Source organism: Oryzias latipes, chromosome 13 (genome assembly GCF_053564925.1).
Source record: "Oryzias latipes strain Hd-rR chromosome 13, Olatipes_Hd-rR_3.1".
In the NCBI taxonomy this organism is placed as follows: domain Eukaryota; kingdom Metazoa; phylum Chordata; class Actinopteri; order Beloniformes; family Adrianichthyidae; genus Oryzias; species Oryzias latipes.
Genome location: NC_136249.1, coordinates 28,354,390 through 28,377,257, shown reverse-complemented (window position 1 = coordinate 28,377,257; position 22,868 = coordinate 28,354,390). Strand labels below are relative to the sequence as shown.

The 22,868-nt window shown below is 38.7% G+C and overlaps 1 protein-coding gene across 1 annotated transcript in view; it reads right to left on the bottom strand.

The window, feature by feature from the left end:
- frem2b (FRAS1 related extracellular matrix 2b) overlaps nt 1-22,868 on the bottom strand; it is a 70,267-nt gene that overhangs the window by 31,014 nt on the left and 16,385 nt on the right. The window contains exons 3-6 of the mRNA XM_004075537.5: nt 7,415-7,561; nt 3,430-3,660; nt 748-873; nt 285-536 (exon numbers count right to left, since the gene is read on the bottom strand). Of these exons, the coding sequence (XP_004075585.1) occupies nt 285-536; nt 748-873; nt 3,430-3,660; nt 7,415-7,561 (756 nt within the window). The remainder of the gene's footprint in view (nt 1-284; nt 537-747; nt 874-3,429; nt 3,661-7,414; nt 7,562-22,868) is intronic.

Below are 22,868 nucleotides of genomic sequence, written 5' to 3'. Positions count from 1 at the left end.
CAGACACAGGGGGAAAGTTCAAGCACACATTTCCATCCATACTAATGAGATTTCCGTATGTATTTTCTTCACCGGTGCTAATATGTCAATATATTTTAGGACTCACAGACCTTAAATCAGGCAGGACCCTTGAAGTGCAAAAGTGATTGAGTTTTAAATCAGATCCAAAAGTAGAATTTGGGGGGAAAAAAGAGCATAAAAACGACTCAGAAATCAAAGCCTTATAATTTCAGAGCCTGATTGAATTCCAGAGCATGCTTCTAATCAGTGTTACGGCACATTACCGTCATCCATGTCTGGGATGATAACGATTCTGGCTGTGGGGAACTCTGAGCCCAGGCGGCCCCCCATGGGCATGCTGAGGGTGACATTGAAGCTTTCCTCATCTTCATACAATGAGTCATCGATGATCACAACCCTGCAAGGTTTCTCTGTGTCTCCCTTGTCGAAACGCAGGACGCTGTGGTGGTCTTCGGGTCTAGAGATGTAATCAGAGTAGGAAAGCACCGTGGTGGGAACGGTGCCTTTGGCCGTAACTGGGGAGGAAAAAAAACAAAAACATTACGAGATCAGCTTTCCTGCATCTTTTATTCAGTTTTCAAAATAAAAAAAATGAAATCCTTTTTAGATTTAGTAGGTATTTTTCATCTTGAGCTCATTTCACAGATGTTTGATGAATGTTTCTGACAAAATCTTGGCCGAACTATAACCACCGCTTTGAACAGTAGCACCGAGCTATTGTGTTACCTTGCTGAGTGTAGCATATGACCATGAGCTCTTGACTGACATCTCCACGCCGGCGCACGGGAACAAGCAGCTCTCCAATGTCCTCCTCTATGTTGTACACAGCTGAAGGAATGAACACGGTCGATTCTGTGCAAGGGGGACAAAAAAAAGTGCCAATGACTCTCAGAAGAAGAGGATTCTGCATGATAAAGTGAAAGTAAAATAAAGTGGTCTGACGATGAGAGGAAACTTCTGGAAATTCAATTAATTTGACATTTCCTGCATCAAAAAACCTTCAACAGGCGAGCTTGTTAACTGGGGAAAACAACAGCTCTTGGTTTGGCTCCTTGGTGCAAGCTTTCATTAGGTTGTATATCAAACTTGCTGTCTGCTCGTTACCTAGCGCAGAGACAGCAGAGCTTTTTTACCTGGCGGGTGATAAAGATGGGTCTGGAAGATGATATGTGCGGGAAAAAAAAACTGTTTTGAAACAGCCTTTGGAGATTAAAAACTAATGCAACTTTCGCAACAGTCTCACAGTCTCAACATTATTTGATAAGACTGCACATTCTTAAACGCGCATTTAGCCAATAATCTTCACATTGGAAAAGCAGGGAGGGGCTTCTACTTTTTTTCCCCTCTTTCTATTTTTTGCTAGCACATATCCACCACCTACAGTTGGAAGAGTCTTGGTGTGAAATGTCAAAGTGGTACCAATGTTATGAATCTTGCTCCAGGCTTTTTTTCCCCCAACTCTATCCCGAATATGAAAGTTAATGTCATATACCTCTGGCCGTGCGCAAACCACAATAATTAATTTCTCCTCCATGATCAATTTTCCAATGGTTGGCACATCCGCATCTTAAAACGGACCGCATCTATACGTCACTTGTAAATCCGAGTGCCTGACTGGTCAAAGTTCAACCTGGTTTAACTTTCAACACATGTCCAGTGGCCGTACGTTTTGTACGTAGAGCCAGGAAACGGTTGTAGAAAATTGTGTAGAAACTTATGTAGCAATGCGTGAACATGAGAGTTTTGAAAGCATTAGCCTGAAAGCTCATAAACATTTTGTCGGATGTGGCCGCTTGAATGTGAGTTGCTGAGGGTGGTGTCTGAGCATAGTTTTACAGATTACTTTTTTTTACAGATAACTCAACGTGCGTTCAATGGCCATGTGTACATAGAGTCTAAAAAGCCCGAAAGCCCATAATTATTTTTACAGAAGTAGCCACTTGATTCCACGTTACTGAGGACAGCGTGAACACAGCTTTACAGGTTACTTTTTTTCTTTACAGATCGCACAACGTGCGCTCAATGGCCTTGTGTACGTAGAGTCCGAAAACTGATTATGGAAACTTGCGTAGCGATGCGTGAACGCGGGAGTTGTGAAAGTGGAAACCCTAAACACTCTTTTACGTCGACTTTTCATTAAGAGTGGTCGTTTGAATGCGCGTTGCTGATGGCGGTTTGAACGTAGCTTGAGACAATTATCACAAGCAATTCATTTGATTAAACTTAAATAAAGAGATGTCTTTTGTTCCGTTTGCGAGGAGAAACGTGTCCGATCACTTCTTTCTTGTCCTCAAATGTTTCATTGGCTGCTCTCCATCTTTTTTGTCTGCCTCTCAAAGCTTTGTATGGCATTCAAAAGGATAATGGGCTCAAAACAATTTAGCTGTGAAAAACCACAGAGCTCAGGCTTACGCTCATCATTCTTGCCAGTGAACATCCTGGGTGGCCTCATTAACAATATGCTGTGAAGTCAGCAAACCTGACTTGTCCTTTTCAATCCATTTTCAATAAAGAAATGTGGAGCTGCACTTTTGTTCTAAACACCCAGTCTGATCTAAAATCAGGCATTTTCCCAGTTTTATGCTGCCAGAATCCCTCTGGCAATCTTTTTATTCTGGCTTTCAGGAAAAAAAAAGACCACAAAATACATTTTTATAAGCCTTCAAAGTCTATTTGACCTTGAGAGACCAAGCAGCAACAGAACTTTAAAAAAACTATAAACAACCCCTGCTTAAGGCATTAGGCAACAAAAGTAAAATTTAAAAGTTTCTCTCACTGCTCTCTGGGCGCTACTTTAGAAACAAACTGCCTCTAAACAAATTATTTACTACACAAAGTGTATTGCTGCTCTTTCATTTCACAAGTGAGGCTGAAGGAGGTCTGGGTTTTGCTATTCTGTATCCAGGCTCTACTGAAGCCTTGATGTTTTCCTGCAGCAGCTTCTTTAATCTGTCCAAACAGGGCTTACTTTTACTTTGTGACGTTTTCAAAAGCATGACAAGTCATTAGTGTGGCAAGCACTGTGCGAAATCAGGCATTGCCTTTGGTTACTTTTGGTTTTTCTTTCATTTAGGCATCAAAAACGCACATTTCACAATATTAAAGGTTGCTTTTATATGTATTTTTTGGGTATAAATACTTCATTTATTACATTCTGATGGCCTCGGGTTGATGGCTGATGAATTTCCCACATCATACCCGATCATAACCACAGCTCGGATTAAGGAAATGAGCTCCCTGCAGCTAGAAAAGCAGATAAATCTTATTCGCCATTATCTTTCCTTTATTCCATCTTTGTCTTTGCTTGTTGATTGTTTTCCAAACTTTTCTTTTTTTTCCAACCTTTTGTAACTGGATTTCTGAAAGCGATTTGTTCAGTAAAGACAGTGACGATAAATCATTACTGACCATCGTCGGGGTCGAGGATCTCGACCTTGGCAACCTCTGGAAATTCAAGAGCTGCCATCACCGGCTCAGAGAGAACGATCTGGAACATCTCTAAGACTTCATATTCGCTGTCCGACAGGATTCTGACCCTCCAGGTCGCCGTGGTCTGGCCCGGGTTGAACTGCACCTGCTTCTGAGACTTCCCCCGGAAGTCCTTTTCCTGTTGTGCAGTGCCATCTTTTGTGCCAATACCTTTGAAAACATATAGATTTGTTAATGGTTACTTCAAAAGAAAATGTACTTAACTTACCTAAAATAACAGTAAAATAAATAAATGAACGATAAAGACAGAATAAAATCGTGTTTTCAGCAGGCTTTTGTGGCATTTCTCTCATGATGGGGGACCTTTATTAAGAAATTTAAGGTTAAAACTACATTCCTAAATAGTTTTTTATTTTAATGAAGCCCATTGAGACGAATGTTGTTGTAATATTTGGCTACATAAATAACATTGAATTAAAATGTTGTGTATCAGGAGCACACAAAAAAAATGCAGTTTGAAAAAGATTGCATTTGCTACGTAGGGAATATTCGCTGGGCAGGCCACAAGCCCCCTGTTCCGCTCCATTCCAATGCATCCACTTGTAGAGGAATAAATGTAGGTCTTTGTTTTACTTGTCTGAGTTGGCATCTGGCTCCAAACTGTACCCCTATATAGCTACAGTATTGTTCACAGTTTTTGTTACATCAGTAATTTTATGTTGGGGGTATAAGTTAGCTGGAGAGTGCATCAACCGACGGATGACGGGAAATGAAGGTGGGCTTACTTCACGCCAACAGTCCCTTCCACAACTGAGAGACAAATTTCTAATAAAGTACTGGTGCTCTGCAGAAACCATGTTCTAGAAAACGACACTGGTTTGATTTAGGCTAGGCATAATCATAATTAAAAGACCACTGTGAACACTTTTAAAATAGATCAAAAGATGGAGTTTGACTTTAAAGCCAGAAAGGTTCTGTCTCAACTGTATTGTTCTCACATGCAGAAAATGAAACCTCTTTTTCCTGCTGCAAGTTTCATTTTTGGCAGAGTTGGTCTGAATCTGAGATGTTCTGTCTGACCTTCAGCATGAGAATAGTTTGATGGAACTCACAGTCGCTATAGCTGTCGCTCTGGCAGGAGTCCTGTTGAGCTGCAGAGCTGAATCCAGTAAAATGTCACACAGCCTCCCCATTGTCTTTGCTAACCGGCCACACAGCATGCATACAAGTTGAAGCGGTAAACAGAATCAAACAGCTACACGCCCAACCTTTTGAGATGCCAAAAATAAAATAAAAGTATTTTTGTATTTGGAAATTGCAAAATCACTAAAAGAAGTTAATTAAGAAATAAAGCCTGGTCAAAGCAAGTTCAGTTAAAAAGTAGAAAGTAAAAAGTCAATTTGAAAAGTCTTTAATCGTCTGGAAGACTGACCAGCGGAAATTAAGAATCTGTCCTTTGATAAAAATGAAACTGGACTTTGATATCCACGAGCAGATAGAGGGAGAATGTCTCTGCTCATACGTGCTGAGATAAGACAGTCACACTTAATAGGGCTTGAAAGAACAGCAGTCTTCAAAGAAAGTAGAAAAAAAAGAAAAAAAGAAGTGATACTGAGGATTCATGGCAGGCGGGCTCACTGTGGCATCCAAATTGGTGCCACCTTTCGCCGTGGACATGGTGGTCCTCTGGTGCCAGAACTCTCTGATCCGAGACCACACTGGCAGGATCTGGCAGAGCGGACCACCAATTTATCCTGTTTAATTAAACAGTTCCGGACTTTTCCTCCTCACATTCACGTCAAGAATGGAGGGAAACTTGCTGTGAGAAAATCACACAAGTTCCCCTTCAACTTTTTTTTTAAATTTCAGTTTAATACAAGGGCATGATGCTTGATGTTAGTTTAGTACCAAAATTTGCTTTAAAACATCCACATTATAAGGGAAAACTACTTGTAAGTCCTAAACTTTTAGTTACCACAATCCATGTTTGATTTTTCTTTCAAAGATTTGATTAAAGTTTGTAAAAAAAAACTCTATATTAGAGAGAAATTTGCTCTTAAAAATGTAATGCTACACTATTTAAGTAAAGATTGTAAACCTTTATCTTAATAATGAACAAAAGGGAGGACAAGACAAAACAGCTATCTAATAATCTTCTTGACTATGACAATCAACACTTAGGAATGTAATTAAAAAGCTAAGCTGTTTTGTTCTGTTCTTGCTTACTGTAAATTAAATATTATATTAATTACAAAGAAAACAAAAACACCCAGATATATTATACTTCTTTTTTTTCTTCGTCCAAAAAAAGAACATTAAAACATTAAAAGAAACGTTTTTCAAACACACAACATTAAGTTCAGAAATTAAAAACAAGTACATACTTGTTCTCTTTGGGTACTGAAGTTCAAAGACGGATTTCTGTATTCATCATTTATCATTCATGTCGAAACTCCAGCAAGTCAAAACACTTGCTTCTCTTCCTCTGTATCTATTTCTATGTTTAAAGTCCCACTCAGACCATCGTTTGATAAAAAAAATCATTACCACTGGTCTTTCATTTATGATTATTCCATTTTAAGCCAAAATAAAGATAAAAACAAATCCTTGTATCGTTTTCTATGACATAGTTTCTGCAGAGCAGCAGTAGTTCATTAGAAAATCATCTCTGAGTTGTGGTTGGGACTGTTGGCGTGGAGTAAGCCCACTTCCATTTCCCATGATCCATCTGTTTACACCTCCTCCCGCTAGCATACAGCCCCTCACAACCACAACCTAACAATACCGCTGCAAAAAAAATGGTGACTAATTTTGGAGCTATCCAGCCATACAGGTTTCTGCAAGATGCCAGCTCAGAGGAGGCAAACAAAGACGTACGTAGATCTATTTTTCTACAAGTGGGTAAATCGGAATGGAGTGGAGCAGGGGGCTTGTGGCCTGCCCAGCTTATATCCTATGTAACAAATACTTCATTTTCCAACTGCATTTTTTCCTCTGTTCCTGATTCACAACTATTTCGGTTCACAAATATTCATAAAAATATAATTTTGAGCTAAAATTGTTACAATAACACCTAAAACACATTTTCTTCGGAATGGGTCTTTAAGACGAAAAATACATTTTCCATTTTGCGTTTTATTTGGGTCCAAATGTACCTTTTTGTTGCAAATGTTCATTTCAGTACAGCATAAAGAAAGATCAGCTATAAAAATGTAATATTCTTTTATTTGACTGAGTCATTGGTGTAAAACGGGTTTGCTGTACATTGAGAGGCTGTGAGGGTTAGCAAAATTTCCATATCATCTGAGAGATGTTTCATTAGTCCAGGGACCCTGAGGCGTTTCGGATAATGAAAAGAAAATTTACAGGTGCAGAGGATGCAGAGGAGGCATGGAAGAAGGTGAAGGCAACGATCCGAAATGGGGTTTAACCTTTAACACAAGCTCTGCCTTTAATCAGGACTCACCCCCTTAGAGAGCAATAAATGGAAAAAGGTTAGACAATTCAATTTTGCAAGTTTTGAGGATTCTTGGTATTTGAGGCAGTAAACGTTAACAGCTTAGTTTAAGCCAGTACCTTCCTCAGAACGGCCTTTAGTATATATCTACTAACTTAACCTTAGGCATGTGCACACATTCTCTGTCTGCTCTGGGCTTTTGTGTGATTTGAGCATAAACAGTGGTCAGGAGAAAGAGGTCAAGGGTCATGACCTCTCTCACCCCTTTAAATATCTGGATCAGCCTAACTATTGTTGTAAAATATATCTAATGATGTGGCTGTCCATCAAAATGTTTGCTTCACAACAATGTAGTCTTTGTTTGCTTTTCTGTCTGGGTTTTAGATGTTTTTAGTTTTGTAAAAGAAAAAAACATTTCTGAAGCTTTTAAAAAGTTTATAACAAAATGCTGTATGTCTACAAAAAACAGAAGCAGAAGGACATTGAAAAAACATAGCATTCTCTTACTGACAAATGAAGTTTCCCCTAGGTAACCACGACGCCTCAGAACCACCTCCAAGAATTTGACCTCCTCGTCCACGATGTAAAGTTCCTTTTCCAACGAAATCCAAGCCCAGTTCAGGCGAAATTGCTGGTTTCTGAGCTGGTTTCCACCTGCAAACAAAACACAAAGACAATGCGTAGAACCTCAAATATTCAAATGTGTTTTGAGCTTTTTTTTTTCTATCCCCTCTACCTTCAGGATACCTTAAGGACTTGATTTTTATTCCACGCCTGCGCTTACTGGAAGGCATACAGTGTGCAGGGCTTTTGTGCAAAAGGAATATGGTTTGTGAAATATAATTGCTTCATTTTTAATTGAGATAAAGAGTATCTGTCTTCTGTCTGAACTTGGTTATTTCGACTTTGCCTTTTTGAAGCCGCATTCAAAGGCAATAGCAAAAACACTGGAGGGCATGGCTGCTACCATTCGACTATAAAGACTCAAAGCGTAAACAGCCATCAAACACACACAGGTACACAAAGTTACACATAAAAATACAGAAAGCACACATAAATATACAGTGACTCACCAAAAAGCACATCACGCTTCGATTTCATTATTTCCAAAGCAGTAGCTGGCAGTCTAAAAAAAAAGCCCACTCTTTAATGAAAGTCAAAGTGCAGTGAGAAGTGAGGCCTGCTGGCTGCTGCTGTAATTGGATGAACGCAGTGAGATCCAAAACAACACAGGCGACCAAACACCTGACAGAGTTAAAAGTAACAGAAAGTAAAACTGCCAGCTGAGACACAGTTCTGAGGGTTCAGAGTGCAGCAAGTGTTTATGTTGGGCACAGCTGATGTTGTCGGCTCCATCCCGCCCGGCCTGATGTGGTCACCAAATCTGCCACTTTCAGGCGACCATTTAACTACATCCGTATCCTTTTTCTTAAAGTCCCACTCTGATCATCAGATTTTTTTTTTTATGTTTGTATAAATATTGTTTATAATTCGGTGTTGGATTATGTGAATTCTGGAGGAAGTGGACGGAGTCACCAGCCATGGGAGAAAAAGGAGAAAAGTTTGGGGCGTCGGCAGCTGTCAGAGGAGGAAATAAAGAGAAAAGGCTGGAGGTTACAAGAGAGGGACCCCAGGAAGAAATAAAAAACAAGGATAACTCACCCAAGAAAGCTGGATTAAAGGGAGAAACCACAAGCACATGGTGAGATCATTCCATTTCTTTATTGGACATTGAAATTTTAGTTTGAACACTGGAAGGGGGAAAATGAGGAATAAAGGGACTTTTTTTTAAAACTTTTTGTTTAGGGGAATTTGGAAAATATGTGTTTGCACGTTTGACTTTAGTCTCTGTGCCGGTCCCAAGCCCGGATAAAATGCAGTTTAAAAAATCAAAAGCGTACAAAAAACTCTGCCAGACCACCTGTGCCAATCAGTGAAAGCTGATTTGCTGTGGCAACCCCCGAAGGGATGTGCCAAAAGGTGAACAAACAATTCAGTTGCATTTCAGGTTATTATGATTCAGAGAATGCAGGCCGATTGGTTGACCCTCACACCTTTTTACCTCACCAAATCTGGTCCACTTTGCCAAAAGTTGGAACCCCCCATTTGAAGCAAAAGAAAATTTTGTTGCTATATGTTTGAGTGTGAGTATGTGCAAAAAATGTGTATCCACTGTCTTTTTGTTTTGCATAATAATGTTTGTTTATGAAGAAAATCCACAGAAACGGGGCTTTATGCCATTAGCACTAATGTCAATTTCATATTTTAGTGCCGTAACTGAAAGAGAAAGATGGTAAGCCGATGTTCTGCATAAAAGCAAAGGATCAAAAAATATATATTTGTCTTACCCTATGGCAAGTATGAATTTTTAATGGCAATTATGTTTAATGAACACAGAACTGGAATGGTTTAGTATGGTTGAGTAGCGATGCACTCAGAAGACAAAAAGCGTTTTTATTTTTACTTGATTCATACACTTATGAAGTCAACACTGGTGCAGATAATTGATGCTGGGGCTGCGCCAGCCTAAATAAATAACATAATAAAAAGACTGAAGGTAATACAGGCTGAGAGTCAACACTGAAAGAGAACTTCCAGAAAGCGTGTAGCTTCAGCCATGACTTTACGATTTCCTTCTGTCCTACAAAATTCACGTGTAGTTGAATCATTTAATAGTGTACAGAGCAGAAGTGGGATCTGTTTCTTATAGGTCAACAATGAGAACAAGGAAGACATCACAATAAAAACAGCATGGGAAAGGAAAAAGATGATTAGCAAAAAGGTTGCGCAAACATTTGCTTAAATGTCCTGAAAATGTACAATGACTGTTATACTATTACATTTTAAAGTGAGGGACCCTCTTGATCCTTGGGTCTTGGGGGGAAAATGATCATTTTAAGTGATGTTAAGTCTCCCACAAAAAGGGATTTTCTCATCCTGTGTGTTCTGGATCGCTCTACTGTTGACAGATGACCTTTGCATGACAGAAGAGTTTTGATTAAAGCCACCGATGTGGCTCTGCAAAAACACTGAGTGTGTGATCTGTGAGCTGTGAAGCCTCACCTCCACTAGGATCACGACAAAAAACAGCTCAATTTTTTACAGATAACTTCCAAATCCATTCTATGTAAAAAAAGAAAAAAGAAAAAAATCTTTAGAAAAATAACCAAATAACAGTTCAACAGAAGTTTGTTAAAGACGAGGCATTGAGAGAAGAATCTGTAAAACAAAATGTCAACGAGGGTGGTCTCCCTGCCAAAATAAATCACATCAAACACCAGTTTGCCTCCAGTGGTATTCAGAAGCTTTAATTGGCTCGATTAATTATTCATCCCTCCCATCTAACAAGTTCAGAGAAGTCTACACCCCATCGCTACAGTTTTAAAGCTTTAAAAATGATTTGCCCTCCAAGATTTTACTGTGTTTACAAAGCCAGAATGACATAAGCAAACATTAATTTTATGGGACCTCAAAGTCCGAGTAAAAGCTGCAGTAATGTGGCCTTCGGGGGGGGGCTGAGGTGCTCACCTCCAGAGGAGCACTTCACTCCTCCAAATTTGTTTCTAATTAAGATAAAGAGGGGGGGGGGGGGGGGGGGAGTAAGTCCACTTGAAGCAAAAAAGCTCCAAGGAAAACACAGGAGTTAATATTTAACAGGGCTTCTCTGCAGTGTGACAGATTATAGTGGATGGCATGACTGCTCTCTGCCTGTGAGTTTTCAGAGTGGGGCAGCTCAGTGGATGAGCTGGGTTATTATTTGACTCTATGTCCACAAAGCATCAATATTTTCAGCACAGTCTTCATCATTTATTGAACAGGGTCCGTGCATTCTCTCCATCATTATAACCTATGCTTAGGTTCAAGCTCCAAATCCATGTTATGCATCGGATGAGGAGGGACAGAAACCCTTTTGAGGGGAGCAAAAGAATGTTTGAGGCTGGACTGTGCCAACTTGTCGACCCCGTCTCCTCCCTGCATACGTGCTGCGTGTGCTCAGGCCTTATTTGGGCAACATTGTGGAGCCGTGGTGCCCCGTCATCTGTCATCTGTTAATTTGGGCAAGGAGACAGTTGCCCACACAGCAGAGTGGCGCTGGCTGATCATGCAGGACAAATGCAACTAACCTGGAAATTCAACAAGTTGATAATCGACTTCTATATTTATATTGTCCTAAGATATAAATGTATACGTACTTCCACATGACCCACGACTTAGAAGGAATTGTTTCAAATACCAGGCCAGCAGTATTCAAAAAAATGATTTCAATATTTTTTTAAAAGTTGCACAAAAGGCAATAAATGTGACCAATGTTAGGCTAATCATAGTGCATATTTTATTGAAAATATTTGAGAAAAGTGAGACTCCAGGCAAAGCAATTTTCACTGCATAATTCAGTTAAAAATGTATGTATGATGGATAATGCAATTATGATGGAAAGATCATAAAATATGAAATTAACAAATGTCTTTTGAGGTCCTTTATGTGTTTTTTAAAGTTTATGACTCACTAAAACTTCAGCTGTGGTCACATTGACTTTGGGGGATAATGGTAAATAGGACCAACTAAGATGTATTTCTTCATTTCATACTTCCTTTACTCTAGAAATATTTGCATTTATTTGTTATATGGTTGAAACACTTTCTTTTTTCGCCGTCTGAATCTTTCATTGTTTAGTTGCCTTTTGTTTCTAGTCATTTTTTATGGTTTTGTGCTTACTTTAATACGTATTTTGGGGCCAATTTCCCTTCAAACTGTATTTTCTTGGTTCTACATTTAGAAAAATTTTTGGTAAAGTTAAAAGTTTAAAGGCCCTTTATAGTGAAAGTGTTTTGGTGTTTTAAACATGTTCTTCGGGCGTTTTTCTCTTGCCGGAGGTAATTTAAGAAAATCAAGATTAAAATTGCATTTCTGATTATTTCTTTTTTCCAGTTGTTGTTTATGAGGAGCATATAAAAAAATTACATTTGAAAGAGAGCATATTTGTTACGTAGAAATTCACACTGTCCTTGGCTAATCTTTGCCAAGGACAGTGTTATTCCAAAATTCTAACATTTCAGTTGAAACTAAATGTAATTAAGCTAAGTCTGTTTTGCCTATTGAATATTTTTTCAATTTTATTAGGAATTTGTAGTACTTTTTAAAGGGTTTGTATGTTTTTAGCTGAAATTCCAAAAATCTATGTACATTATTATCAAAAAAAGTGACTTATTTATAAAATCAGATTTTTTTAATTACTTTAGATTATGACAAAATGCTAAAAAGCAAAAAATCCAGTAATCTAACAAATCAGTCAAGACATTTTTTTTCACATGACAACTTCATAAAAATCCACCAAATGTTTATACGTCTGAATCATATTAGTCTAAATGATGCTGATTATTCTCATTTGATCAGTTTAAATGTGAAAATAAATATATATTTATTCTTTCAGGTTAATTAATTTAGCTTCTATTAGAACAACAAGTCAAAATGTCTGCTTGACTGCTTTTGAAAATGCATTTTCTATAACTTTTGGGAGCTTTAGTAACTTTTCAGGATTTCTGGGTTGCTGGTGAAGTTTCCTTTTTATTCTTGTTGATGTCTGAAGTTTCAGTAAATACATGTATGAACCCCAGATGCTTCAACATATAAAAAAATAATTTGTGTCTGTGTGTTTTGAAGCAGCAAGATAAAAAAAAAACTGTGTGGCAAACAAACATTACGTAATCCTTAACATGCACAGTAGATCCTCTGACTAAGATTGAAGATTCATCGTCTCTCAGACCATGCAAACCAATATTTGTACCACTTAGATCAAGGGAAAAATAAAGGTTTGATAATTCTGTTGAAAGGAAAAAAAGTCCATGGAGATTGAGGAAAGCAGAGAGAACATGGCATCACCACTCTAAGACCTGTATTTGCAGTAATGAGAGGGGGGTTGACCAAAGGTTTAGAAGAGTTATGATTTTACAGGTCGTAAGCTCTTCTCTGTTCTCTGAGGGCACCGGTCTGCTGCAAAGCTGCTCTGCAGCCAGTGGTCATTCTGATGCAACACTCGTAGGGCCTGGAATAGAGACCAGAGGTGATTCTGAACAAAATGGCTGGGTCACAGAGCCATGCGAGGCTTAAGGCAGCCAAAGCTGTGCTCTCAGTGGGAGAAGTTCAATGAGATTAACATCTGAGCCACGTATAGGTGATTAAAGGTGATTACACTCTTTATACCTATGGAATGCAGAGGCCAAACTTTTTTTCACAAAGTGTGATTGGGTATAGAGGTTTCTTAACAAACCCTCTTCATTTGTTTGTTTCTTTTAGCAAAAAAATTAATAAAAAGTAAATTAAAGAAAATCGTTGCTCCTTATGTTCAGAGAAAATTTCTTAAGAACATAATTGTGATTGGATGAAAAAAGTTAATTAAACCGGCCAAAACCTGTCAAATCAATTTATTTTGCATTTAAAAAGTTGAGCTAAAAACACTTTTTTTTAAAGCAAAAATCAGCACCTTTTGTCCTCTTGTTTCATTTTTAACTGCAGCCCAAGGTTGTTGAGGGAACAGGACATAAAAGTTCTTCTGGGTTAAAAGTGTGGAAGAGCATTAAGAGATTCTAAGAGCTCTGCCTTCAAATGCTGCTCCTTTGTTTGTGGCACCATAAAAAAAACAAAACGCAACACTGTACAGTGATTACAGGAAAGGTCGGCCCTGTCCTGGGAGCCAGCTTCATGCTCCAGTATCCTCACACAGCACCACAAATGACATCGTCTCCAAAAAAGACTTGACAAAAGGCCTGGAGGGGAACACACCGACTGGTCAGGTTGGAGAAGAAAAAGCATTTAGCATACCGTATTTTCCAAAATTTTAAGGCTTTTAAGGCACACTTAAACATCTTAAAGGGCCTATATCATGCAATATCAACTTTTCTGAACTTTTAAGTGTATTATAATCTTAAAACAACCCATTTAAACGACCCGAAAGCTGTATTTTGATCCACTCTCACATTTTGAGTATTCCCCCAAAAATGTGCTCTCTGAGCATCAGCCCCTCCCAATCCATAAAAACAAGCGGGTTCTCACATTGTGACAGAAATAAGTGAGGAACAACCCCGTCCAGGAAGAGTCTGGGCTGCTGAAACACAGACACTGCCGAGGTCGGCTCTAGGTTGACGTCATGAAATGGGCAGCACCCACGAGGAGCAAAGGGCGGTGCCTTAGACGTCTAGGCGTTTTACTTCTAGGTAGGAAAATTAGCTGCGAAAATAACTAATATTTCATTTAGAAATCGTTATTTAGAGTACTAAAGGTATGGTCACATATATAAATATTTACTCTGAAAGACTTAAGAAGAGAATGATATAGACCCTTTAATTTTTTATAACAAAACAACAGAGTGCCTTACAAGGAGGAGCGTCTTAAGCATGGATGTTTAAACACTTTTTAGAGGTATCTGGCTCTGTTTGGCTGAGAATACGCTAATGTGGCTAATGTGTAGTGGTGTTCTGAATGTGATTTTTTTTTTTACGCGTTACTAACAGGGTTGGGAGCTGCCGTAGTCACAGTAAGCTTCAAGCTCAAAACAGTCACAGTTTGTTTTAGCAATATCTGATCTTTTTTTTTTTTTTTTTAAGTGTTGCAATTAAGGTTGGATGTTATTGTGAATATGATAACAAAGCAAATGTTTTTATTGTAAAGCACTTTGAACTGTTCAAACTTTGAAATTATTATAAAAAAATAGAACAAATTTTCCTATTTACATTATTAGTCAATCTGGCATTATAGAATTTTTTTCCCTACATATAATCAAACTTTTGGCTTTTATTTGAAGGTCAAGCTAAAGAACAAACTGTAAGATTTGTTCTCTGTTTGTTTCAAATGCCCTCTTGGTCAGTGCTACACCAGTTGAGCTAAGTTTTAAAAGGGCATGGGACCAATAACCACCAAACGCGCATTCTTAAACACGAGTTGAGCCGCTACCCAATACTAGCGCACGTGAATCCTGCTCCAGGCTTTTTCTCTTAAATCTCTAATCTGATATATGAAAGACATGTCCAGCCAGGCAAAAAAACGCAATTATCAATATCTCCTCCAAGATCAAATTTCAAATGGTTCAGTGAATCAAAGGGGATGCCCTCCATGCGTCGCTACCAAATCAGAGCCTCTGCTTGGTCAATGTTTGATCTGGTTTAACTATCAACTGGGGTTCAACGGTCGCACCCCAAAAACTGTCATAAAAACTTGCGTGAACGTGAAGATTTCGAACATGGAAGCCTGAACGGCACATTTAGATAGACGTATCATTGAAAGTGATCGCTTTCCGAGAGCGTTGTGAATGCAGTTTTAGGTAGCAAACATTAGCTTTAACCCCCACATGCCGTATGTCATTCATTCGTAACTCACATTAAATCCAGGAGTCCACTTAATTTTGCATAACCTTGAATGGAAAAACATTGAAGATTTTTTTTTTAATATATAATTGGAAATTAAGTTAGGTGTGACGGGGACTGAATGACTATAATATCATCTAATCCTCCAACAAAATGCAGGAATGTTGAGAACACCACAAAAAAGAACAACAAATCAAACATACATTTATCTCAAGCCACAAAACAGTTGACGTTTGACTGCATTGCTAAGGTGAGAACAATGTATTCCTTGATTGCCCTTGAAAAGCGTTCCTGTCAGTCAAATAGGGTGCAGCCTCCAGTGTCTTAATTAACAGTCGGCCACATGGTTGGGGAGCAAAAGCCCAGACTCTCAAAGGCGAGCGGAGCAACAATAAAAGGCTAAATTAGCAGCCACAGGGCTTTTTCAGCATTTACATAAAGGTCACTGTGGATTTAACATCTTGAGTTTCTCACTCATTACCAGTCAATTACCTGTTGTGGGAACACTGTGGTGCACAGCTTCAGCATACTCACAAACATTTCACTTAATACAAACAGTTTTATTCTGAAGACAAAGGACGCCTCTCAAAGGAGCTCATGGACACAAACTGCCTATAAAAGTGAAACTTTTATAAAGTGATGCTGCATGGGCAGAAAAAGGAAACGGAGAGGGATACAAAGGACATGCATGCATAGTGTGAAAATCGAGGCGAAAACAAAGCAACATAGGAATACAGACTCTAACAAGGGGAGTTGGGGGGTGTGTGTGTTTTCTTGACCCTTGAATGCACACTGTTTGCTCTCTTGTCAGACCAAATAATGGTGGACTGTTTGCTGAAAGCAGCCGTGTGAGGCCATAGAATATAAAACCCCATCACAGTCCCACAGACTCATGAGCTCCATACTAATAAAGCTGGGAATTTGGCGAGTTTTCTCTCGGGGTTGTCCTTCACCAGTGTCATTTATGGCAACACGTTTGAGCTGCATTTCAAAGTTGTTCCTTTGCAAATCATTATGTGCAGAAAAGCTTAAGCCGGAAAAAGGAAATGCTCCCTGAAAAGATGAATTGGTAATTCCTAAAGAAGTGTTAAATGACTCCTGGTCCTTTGTTTACAGCCGGTGAAAGGGAAACATCGAGCAGAGCTGTGCAAACCTGCATGTTAAAGATAACAATGCTATTCTGCATTCATGAAAAGCAGAAGAAAATGTTGGTGGATTTAACTGGTTATTGTTTCCCTAATATAATATTGGACTAAAGATTAGCCTAGCCAGTATAACATGTGCCAAGTTTATTAATATGCATATAAAAGGGATACTCGTGGGGGTTCAAAGTCCTCTGGAAACACCAAGGCTGCAAAAATGTATTTTATTTTTTAACTTCTTGTTGGAAACTGTAGCTATATCAGATACACTGACAGACCTCTGCGTTTTATCTGGATAGATTATGTAAATCTGTGATTATGGAGGTTACAAATTGCGGGACTTCACTAATGCACTTCACTCCCGTGGAACAGTGAGGAAGCACCATGGCAGACATACCAATCTGATGTCGGAGAGTAATTAAGGTGCTTTTTTACACTTTTCAAAAACCATCAGGGAAAATGTCAAACAAGTGAAGTTTGAGAAGAGGTTGCTTCGGTGATTGCAAAATTATCCAAAAGATGTGACCGCATCCGGGGGATACCATTTAAAAAGCAAGCCAATTTACTTCAAAAACCTCAAATTTAAATCCAACTGTTGGCTGAGAAATGAAAGGCGTGTGCAATACCTCAAAGGTGCAACATTTTTCTCATTAAAAATGTGCTCCTTCACTGACCACTTATAACCTTACTAGAGAAGAATTTAGTGAAAACTGTAATGGCTAAGCCAATTACTGGAGGATTTTAAGGGTGAAATGTGACCAGTGTATCAGATCAACCGGTTGTCTAGACCTGCAGCCTCTGGCATTTTTTCCTTCCTCTGTTGTCCCATTCGCTTGTTAATATGTGACTGTTCACTTCAGGCTTATGTGCTGGAAAACCACGATAAGCTTTTGCATGGTCTGGTTAATTTAAGTCAGGAAGGCATCTCTCGCCATTTCTTAAAGGGGGAGGGGTTCATCTAAACACAGGGTATTTTTTAAATCATTACATTTGAACGCTTTTGTACAGTGAATTTAAAGGTAAATAAAAGAGAACAAGTCCCTCTAGGAATGCAAATATTTTTTTATAGTTAATATCTTATTAAAAATACTCAATTAACAAAAATTTTAAAGATAAATACCAGAAATATATGTGCCGCTGACACATATTTGAAGATTCACTTCGATGAACATAACATATTTTCGTGGCATCTTTCTCAAGGTACAAGACGTGTAAAGAAAATAATGCTTAATATTTCAATTTTTCACAAATATGTATTTATTTAAATAGTTGTGAATCAGGAACAGAAAAAAATCAAATCAATCATCATTATTATAGCTAAATAATTTAAAACAAATTAATTTAAAAACAGACCATCCATCTCTCAGATACACACTAAAACCCTTCCTCATTCTTGTAACCAATAGAAATAGACTTAGGACAACAGGTTCACCAAGTGTAAATCTGCGTTTCCTCATTTAAGCTGACATCTGTACGGCTAAATAGCTCCAATTTCGCTAATGTCATCGCTATCTGTATTTTTAGGTTGGGTGTGAGGGGTTGAAGGCTAGCGGGAGAGCATGTAAACAGAGAGCTCTCAGGTATTGGTGACAAAAAAGGGAGCAGGGTTGCTCACAACTTGGCGTTGAATGTCTAATGAACTACTACCACTCTGCAGAAACTATGTCCAAGAAAACAACAGTTCTTTTTTTTATTTGGACTGAAAACGACATAAATAATTAAAAAAACACTTTTAAAATGCTCAAAAGATGTGTGGATCTGCAAAAGATTTTGCTTGACTTTTAAGCCATCTTTTGGATAAAATATTTTTTTATTCCCTTGTTTATCACTGACTCTTGAAATCTCTTAGATGCTGACACAAACAGGATTTAAAAAAAATAAAAAAAACGAGTTCCTTCTCTGACTTTAAGCATTGTAGTTTGTGGCATATATTTTCAAAAACACATCTACAAATTTTTTTTTTTTTTTCACATACCTGACTTTTTTGTTTATAGCTAATCTATGGAAAAATTCAAAACAAGCCCTATTCGTGTGTAGATGCGGTTGTATTCACATCGGGATCACCTCTCACATGTCAGCGCTAGGAGCGTGTCAACACAAGGGCTGGTAAGCGAGAGGTGCACAACAACACACTCATCACATCGCTACAGGCGACAGGAAGCAGCTTGATGGCTTGCCCCCACCAGTACGGGGACCAACCAAGCACTTCTATCTTTCATCTCCTCAGACTGCTCTTCCCTCCCATTCCTCAACATGATTCCTTATATCCTGCCTATTAGACCACACGGATGGCAGGCAGGTGGTGGAGATGAGAGTCTGAACCACTGGCAGAACCCTCAAAGGGAGCTATCAGCTGCTTTTATGAGTTGAGAGCCATGCCACTCTCAAGACATACTCCGACTGTGACGGAGAATGAAAGCTCCTCCAGAGACTTTGTATGAATTTGTTTAACATTTGCATTTCACTATAGCATTCCCCTTCTTGGCATACTGACATGCTGTTGACGTGACAATAAAAGAAGTCTGTGTTTGAAATCAAGTCACTGCAGTTCCAGCTTAGCATCTTAATAGAAGCTCAAAGGGGGATCAAAAAGGTCTTTTGAGCGTGCAACTTCAAATGTGCTTAAGGTGCTATATTCAGGGTCATCAGGGTCAGGGTTGGGACTGGCCTTACCCCAGCTGTTCGTCTTATCTTGCAGCAGAGGTGGGAGGACCGGGTGTGTCCTCTGAATAGACCTCAAGGGACAAAACCAAACTATTCAACTAAACTTTACTAACTCAAACAAAAGTTTGGTTTTAAACATTATATACAAAACGTATCCCCAAAAAATATATTCAAAACAAACTATTTTTCTCTTGTGGTTTTTATTTATCTACCTTTTCCCGTGAACTGAGGACAGAGATGCTCCGAGAACCATGATGTCAAAGAGCTAAGAAGATTTTCAGTCCTAAAGGTCTCTGCAAGTCTCATATCCTGAGGCAGTTATGACGACACGCTATCATTCAAAGACAAGTCTGGGCCCAGAGTTTCTATACTTTTGAGCAATTGTCTTTGCTTTGTTAACCTTGGCTGCAGACACTTGTTCTGCATGCATACTAAAGAACAGAGAAAGGATCATTATACAGCCTTACCTGTCTTTGTTCTAATAGATAAAACGATATCAGAGGAAAACCAGTAACACCTTCAGCAATCAAAGCCTCTCATTAAGCTGTCTTGTTCAACTCAAGGTTTGGCTGCTCTAAATCGGTACAGAATGTGAGACATGTAAGTTTCTGCACACCTCTTTAACATTGCATTCATCATTATCTGCAGTTACAAACAGCAAGATAGCAGCCTCTGTCTAAACCAAATACTAAAAGCATGCACGCTTAAATCAGCAGCTGTAACCTTGTAGTACACAACTGAAACATATTTATTCATGGACCAATGACTCCCCTTACAGAGATGATGAAAAAGAAGCCACTTCTGGGTTTACGTAATTGTAATATATTTAGGTACATTGTGTGGCTTTGTTTAGGAGCCAGGAGTATGTTTTCATGCGCACACTGCTCTCTGAAATCCCCTCAGTCTATTTTTACATCACATAGCTACATGCTAAACATATCTATTCAGAAGATATCCACAAATATAAATGATGTGACTAATAAAATGAATGTCACTGAATTTGTTTGGAGCCACTGGGAATTACTTACCTTTAGGAAAAGGGGAGTTTGAAACACTCTTATAAAAGTTGCTTAAAGCACAACATTTTTCATTTTTGTCTCTAGTTTCCCCCCCCTTTTTAACTAGCTTTTATTTGTTTCCCTTAAGCTTAAAAAAATCTATAAAGAGGCAGCAATGGCAATCTGGACAAGGAATTTGACAGCAGTTCTCACAAGACAGAACTCCTGCCCTAGTTTTTATTTTTTTTAACTATTCAGTGCAAAACTTTCCAGATATATACACATAAATATCATTTTCCCCTCACAGACTCGATTTAAGAAGACATTTAATTTTTTTTATGGGCAGAAATGTTGTTGAGGTCCTAATAAAACATCTTTTTTTACGGTTTTACCCATTTACCCCTCTTCCAAAGTCAACTTTTTATCATTGGAAATGGTTTTTGAGAGGGAATTAAGGATACTTAGCTTAGCTTCTTCCCGTTTTTTGAGTGTGCCCAAATTTAGAGCCTACTTTTTACTTTAAGTTGCCACTTATACGTTACTTTGTGCCTAATAACCCTTCAAGCACATGATTATTTAACGAGGAAGCAAGCAGCACTTAGCTCATAATAAACCCAACTTGTTTTTAATAATTCCTTTATGACTTGTTTTGTTAAGAACATGTTTTTGTTGCAGGAAAATATTAATCTTAAGCTTTAAACTGGGGAACAAGAATCAAAAGCAGGTAGATCAATCATATGGACATGAAGCATTATGCAAATATGCCTTAAGCCACTCCGGCTTCAAAATTACCTTAATTTAGAAAGCAGAAATTTGAGTGATTTCTTTTTCTTTCTTTTATAGCTGGATCCAAATTTAGGCATCCATGTATTCATCTTCTAAACCCATTTATTCCCTTTTGGGGTCATGGGGCTGCCGGAGCCTATCCTGGCCACTCGTGGGGGAAGGCTGGGGACATTCTGGACAGGTCGCGAGTCTTTCTCAGGGCCACAAATCACACACCCATGCACACTCACATTCACACCTAGGGATAATTAGGAGAAACCAATTAACCTACGAAGCATGTTTTTGGACGGTGGGAGGAAGCCAGAGTCCCTGGAGAAACCCCATGACTGCACAGGGAGAACATGCAAAGTCCACACAGAAAGGTCCCCCATTGGTGTTCTGTTTCTGTTGAACTGGGGACCTTCATGCTGTGAGGCAAGAGCGCTAACCACTTCGACACCGTGCATCAATTCCGGTTTTAGCTTTTCATTTCAAGCTGCGATCCAGCCGTCTGTTTTAATCCTGCTTGATTTTTTTTTATAGCCTTCAGCACCACAATTCACCAATTCTTTCTTCTCTTTGGGAACTGGGCATATCTGGCATGTCTGCAGACTGTGAGCTCTTACTGCCTCCCTACTGTTCCACATTGTTAACTTTTTGGCTTGAACCTCAACTGACCTCACACCGTTTTTCTGACCAGTCTTGCCAAATTTGGGGCCTATCATGGATGACCAGCTCGGGTTCACAATAACATGTCCTCTACTTCCATGCAGATGTACCCTCTAGAATAGGGGAGGGCAAACTATGGCCTGGGGAATATATGCAGCCCGTTAAACTATTTATTCTGGCCAATCAAACTGTAACTAATTGTATTGATAACCTTTATTAATGTTTTATCATTTTTGTGTGTCTCCATAGATGGTGCACTACAAATCGCTTTGTGTAGGTGCCAAAAATTGATCTGCATTCATCTGACGTAGGAAGATTTGTTGTTTTTCTCTTCACATGTTTTCCGAGTCAGATACTCGTTTTCTCAATAATTCTAACACCACATGCACGCAGCATTTCTCTAAGTTTACGTTTTTACTTGAGGGACATCAACCCATTGGTGCAATTGGCACTAAAATGAGAACAAAAGCCACATTTTTGACATGAAAACTCCAATATGTCCTGTTTTAAAATATATTTGTTATTTTTCAATGAAAAACAAAGCATCTTTTCATCCAGATTCCATGTGATTCCTTTTTCTCTATAAAATGGATTACCAAAGCACGGCACGGATGTGCTTCTGGTCCGGCCCTTCTGTCAAATGTTTGTGGCCTACCACTCAAAACTTGTGTCCGCCCCTATTTTGCAATATTATTTTGACCAGGCTCTACCTTTATGCTTATACAACTCCCTCAACTCCTTTTTCAGACATTTCTCAGCCGTTTTAAAAATATTTGCAGAAAAAGATTTCTGCACTGCTATCAGGGCTACCAGCCTGAATTAAGAATTAAACCTAAACAACAATCCTAAAAGCTTTGCATCTCATTTTCTTCAGGCAAAAACAGACAAACATCTCACCATGTTTCACGTTTTTACACTGACTTTCTGTGGCTGTCCCACATCAGATCAGTCCGGAGATGCAGTTAGCTCCACATCGCTTTCCACCACAAATACACTCATGTCCTGCTTATTTTTGCTCTGCTGGTCCCACCACGCAACAAAAGATTGTCCTGTAACAAATGTGGACCCTAAATAGACACTCATAAACACAACAATGATGTGTAGTGCACATAATTATTATTTCACAGTAAAAATAAACTATATTTGCAAATGGAGCTAATAAGGGGAGCGCCGCTTGGTGATATATTTTGGAATATATATATGCAATTTTGTGTGCTGAGAAGATTATGACAAAATGTTATGTAAGAGATGTGGGACGGACACAAATCATTCTCCAATTAAAAAGATAAGCCTAAATCTCTGAAATTCTGCTTATCGTTCCCAAAATGAAGCAACCAGCTGTTAACCCACAATGGTTCCCAGATGT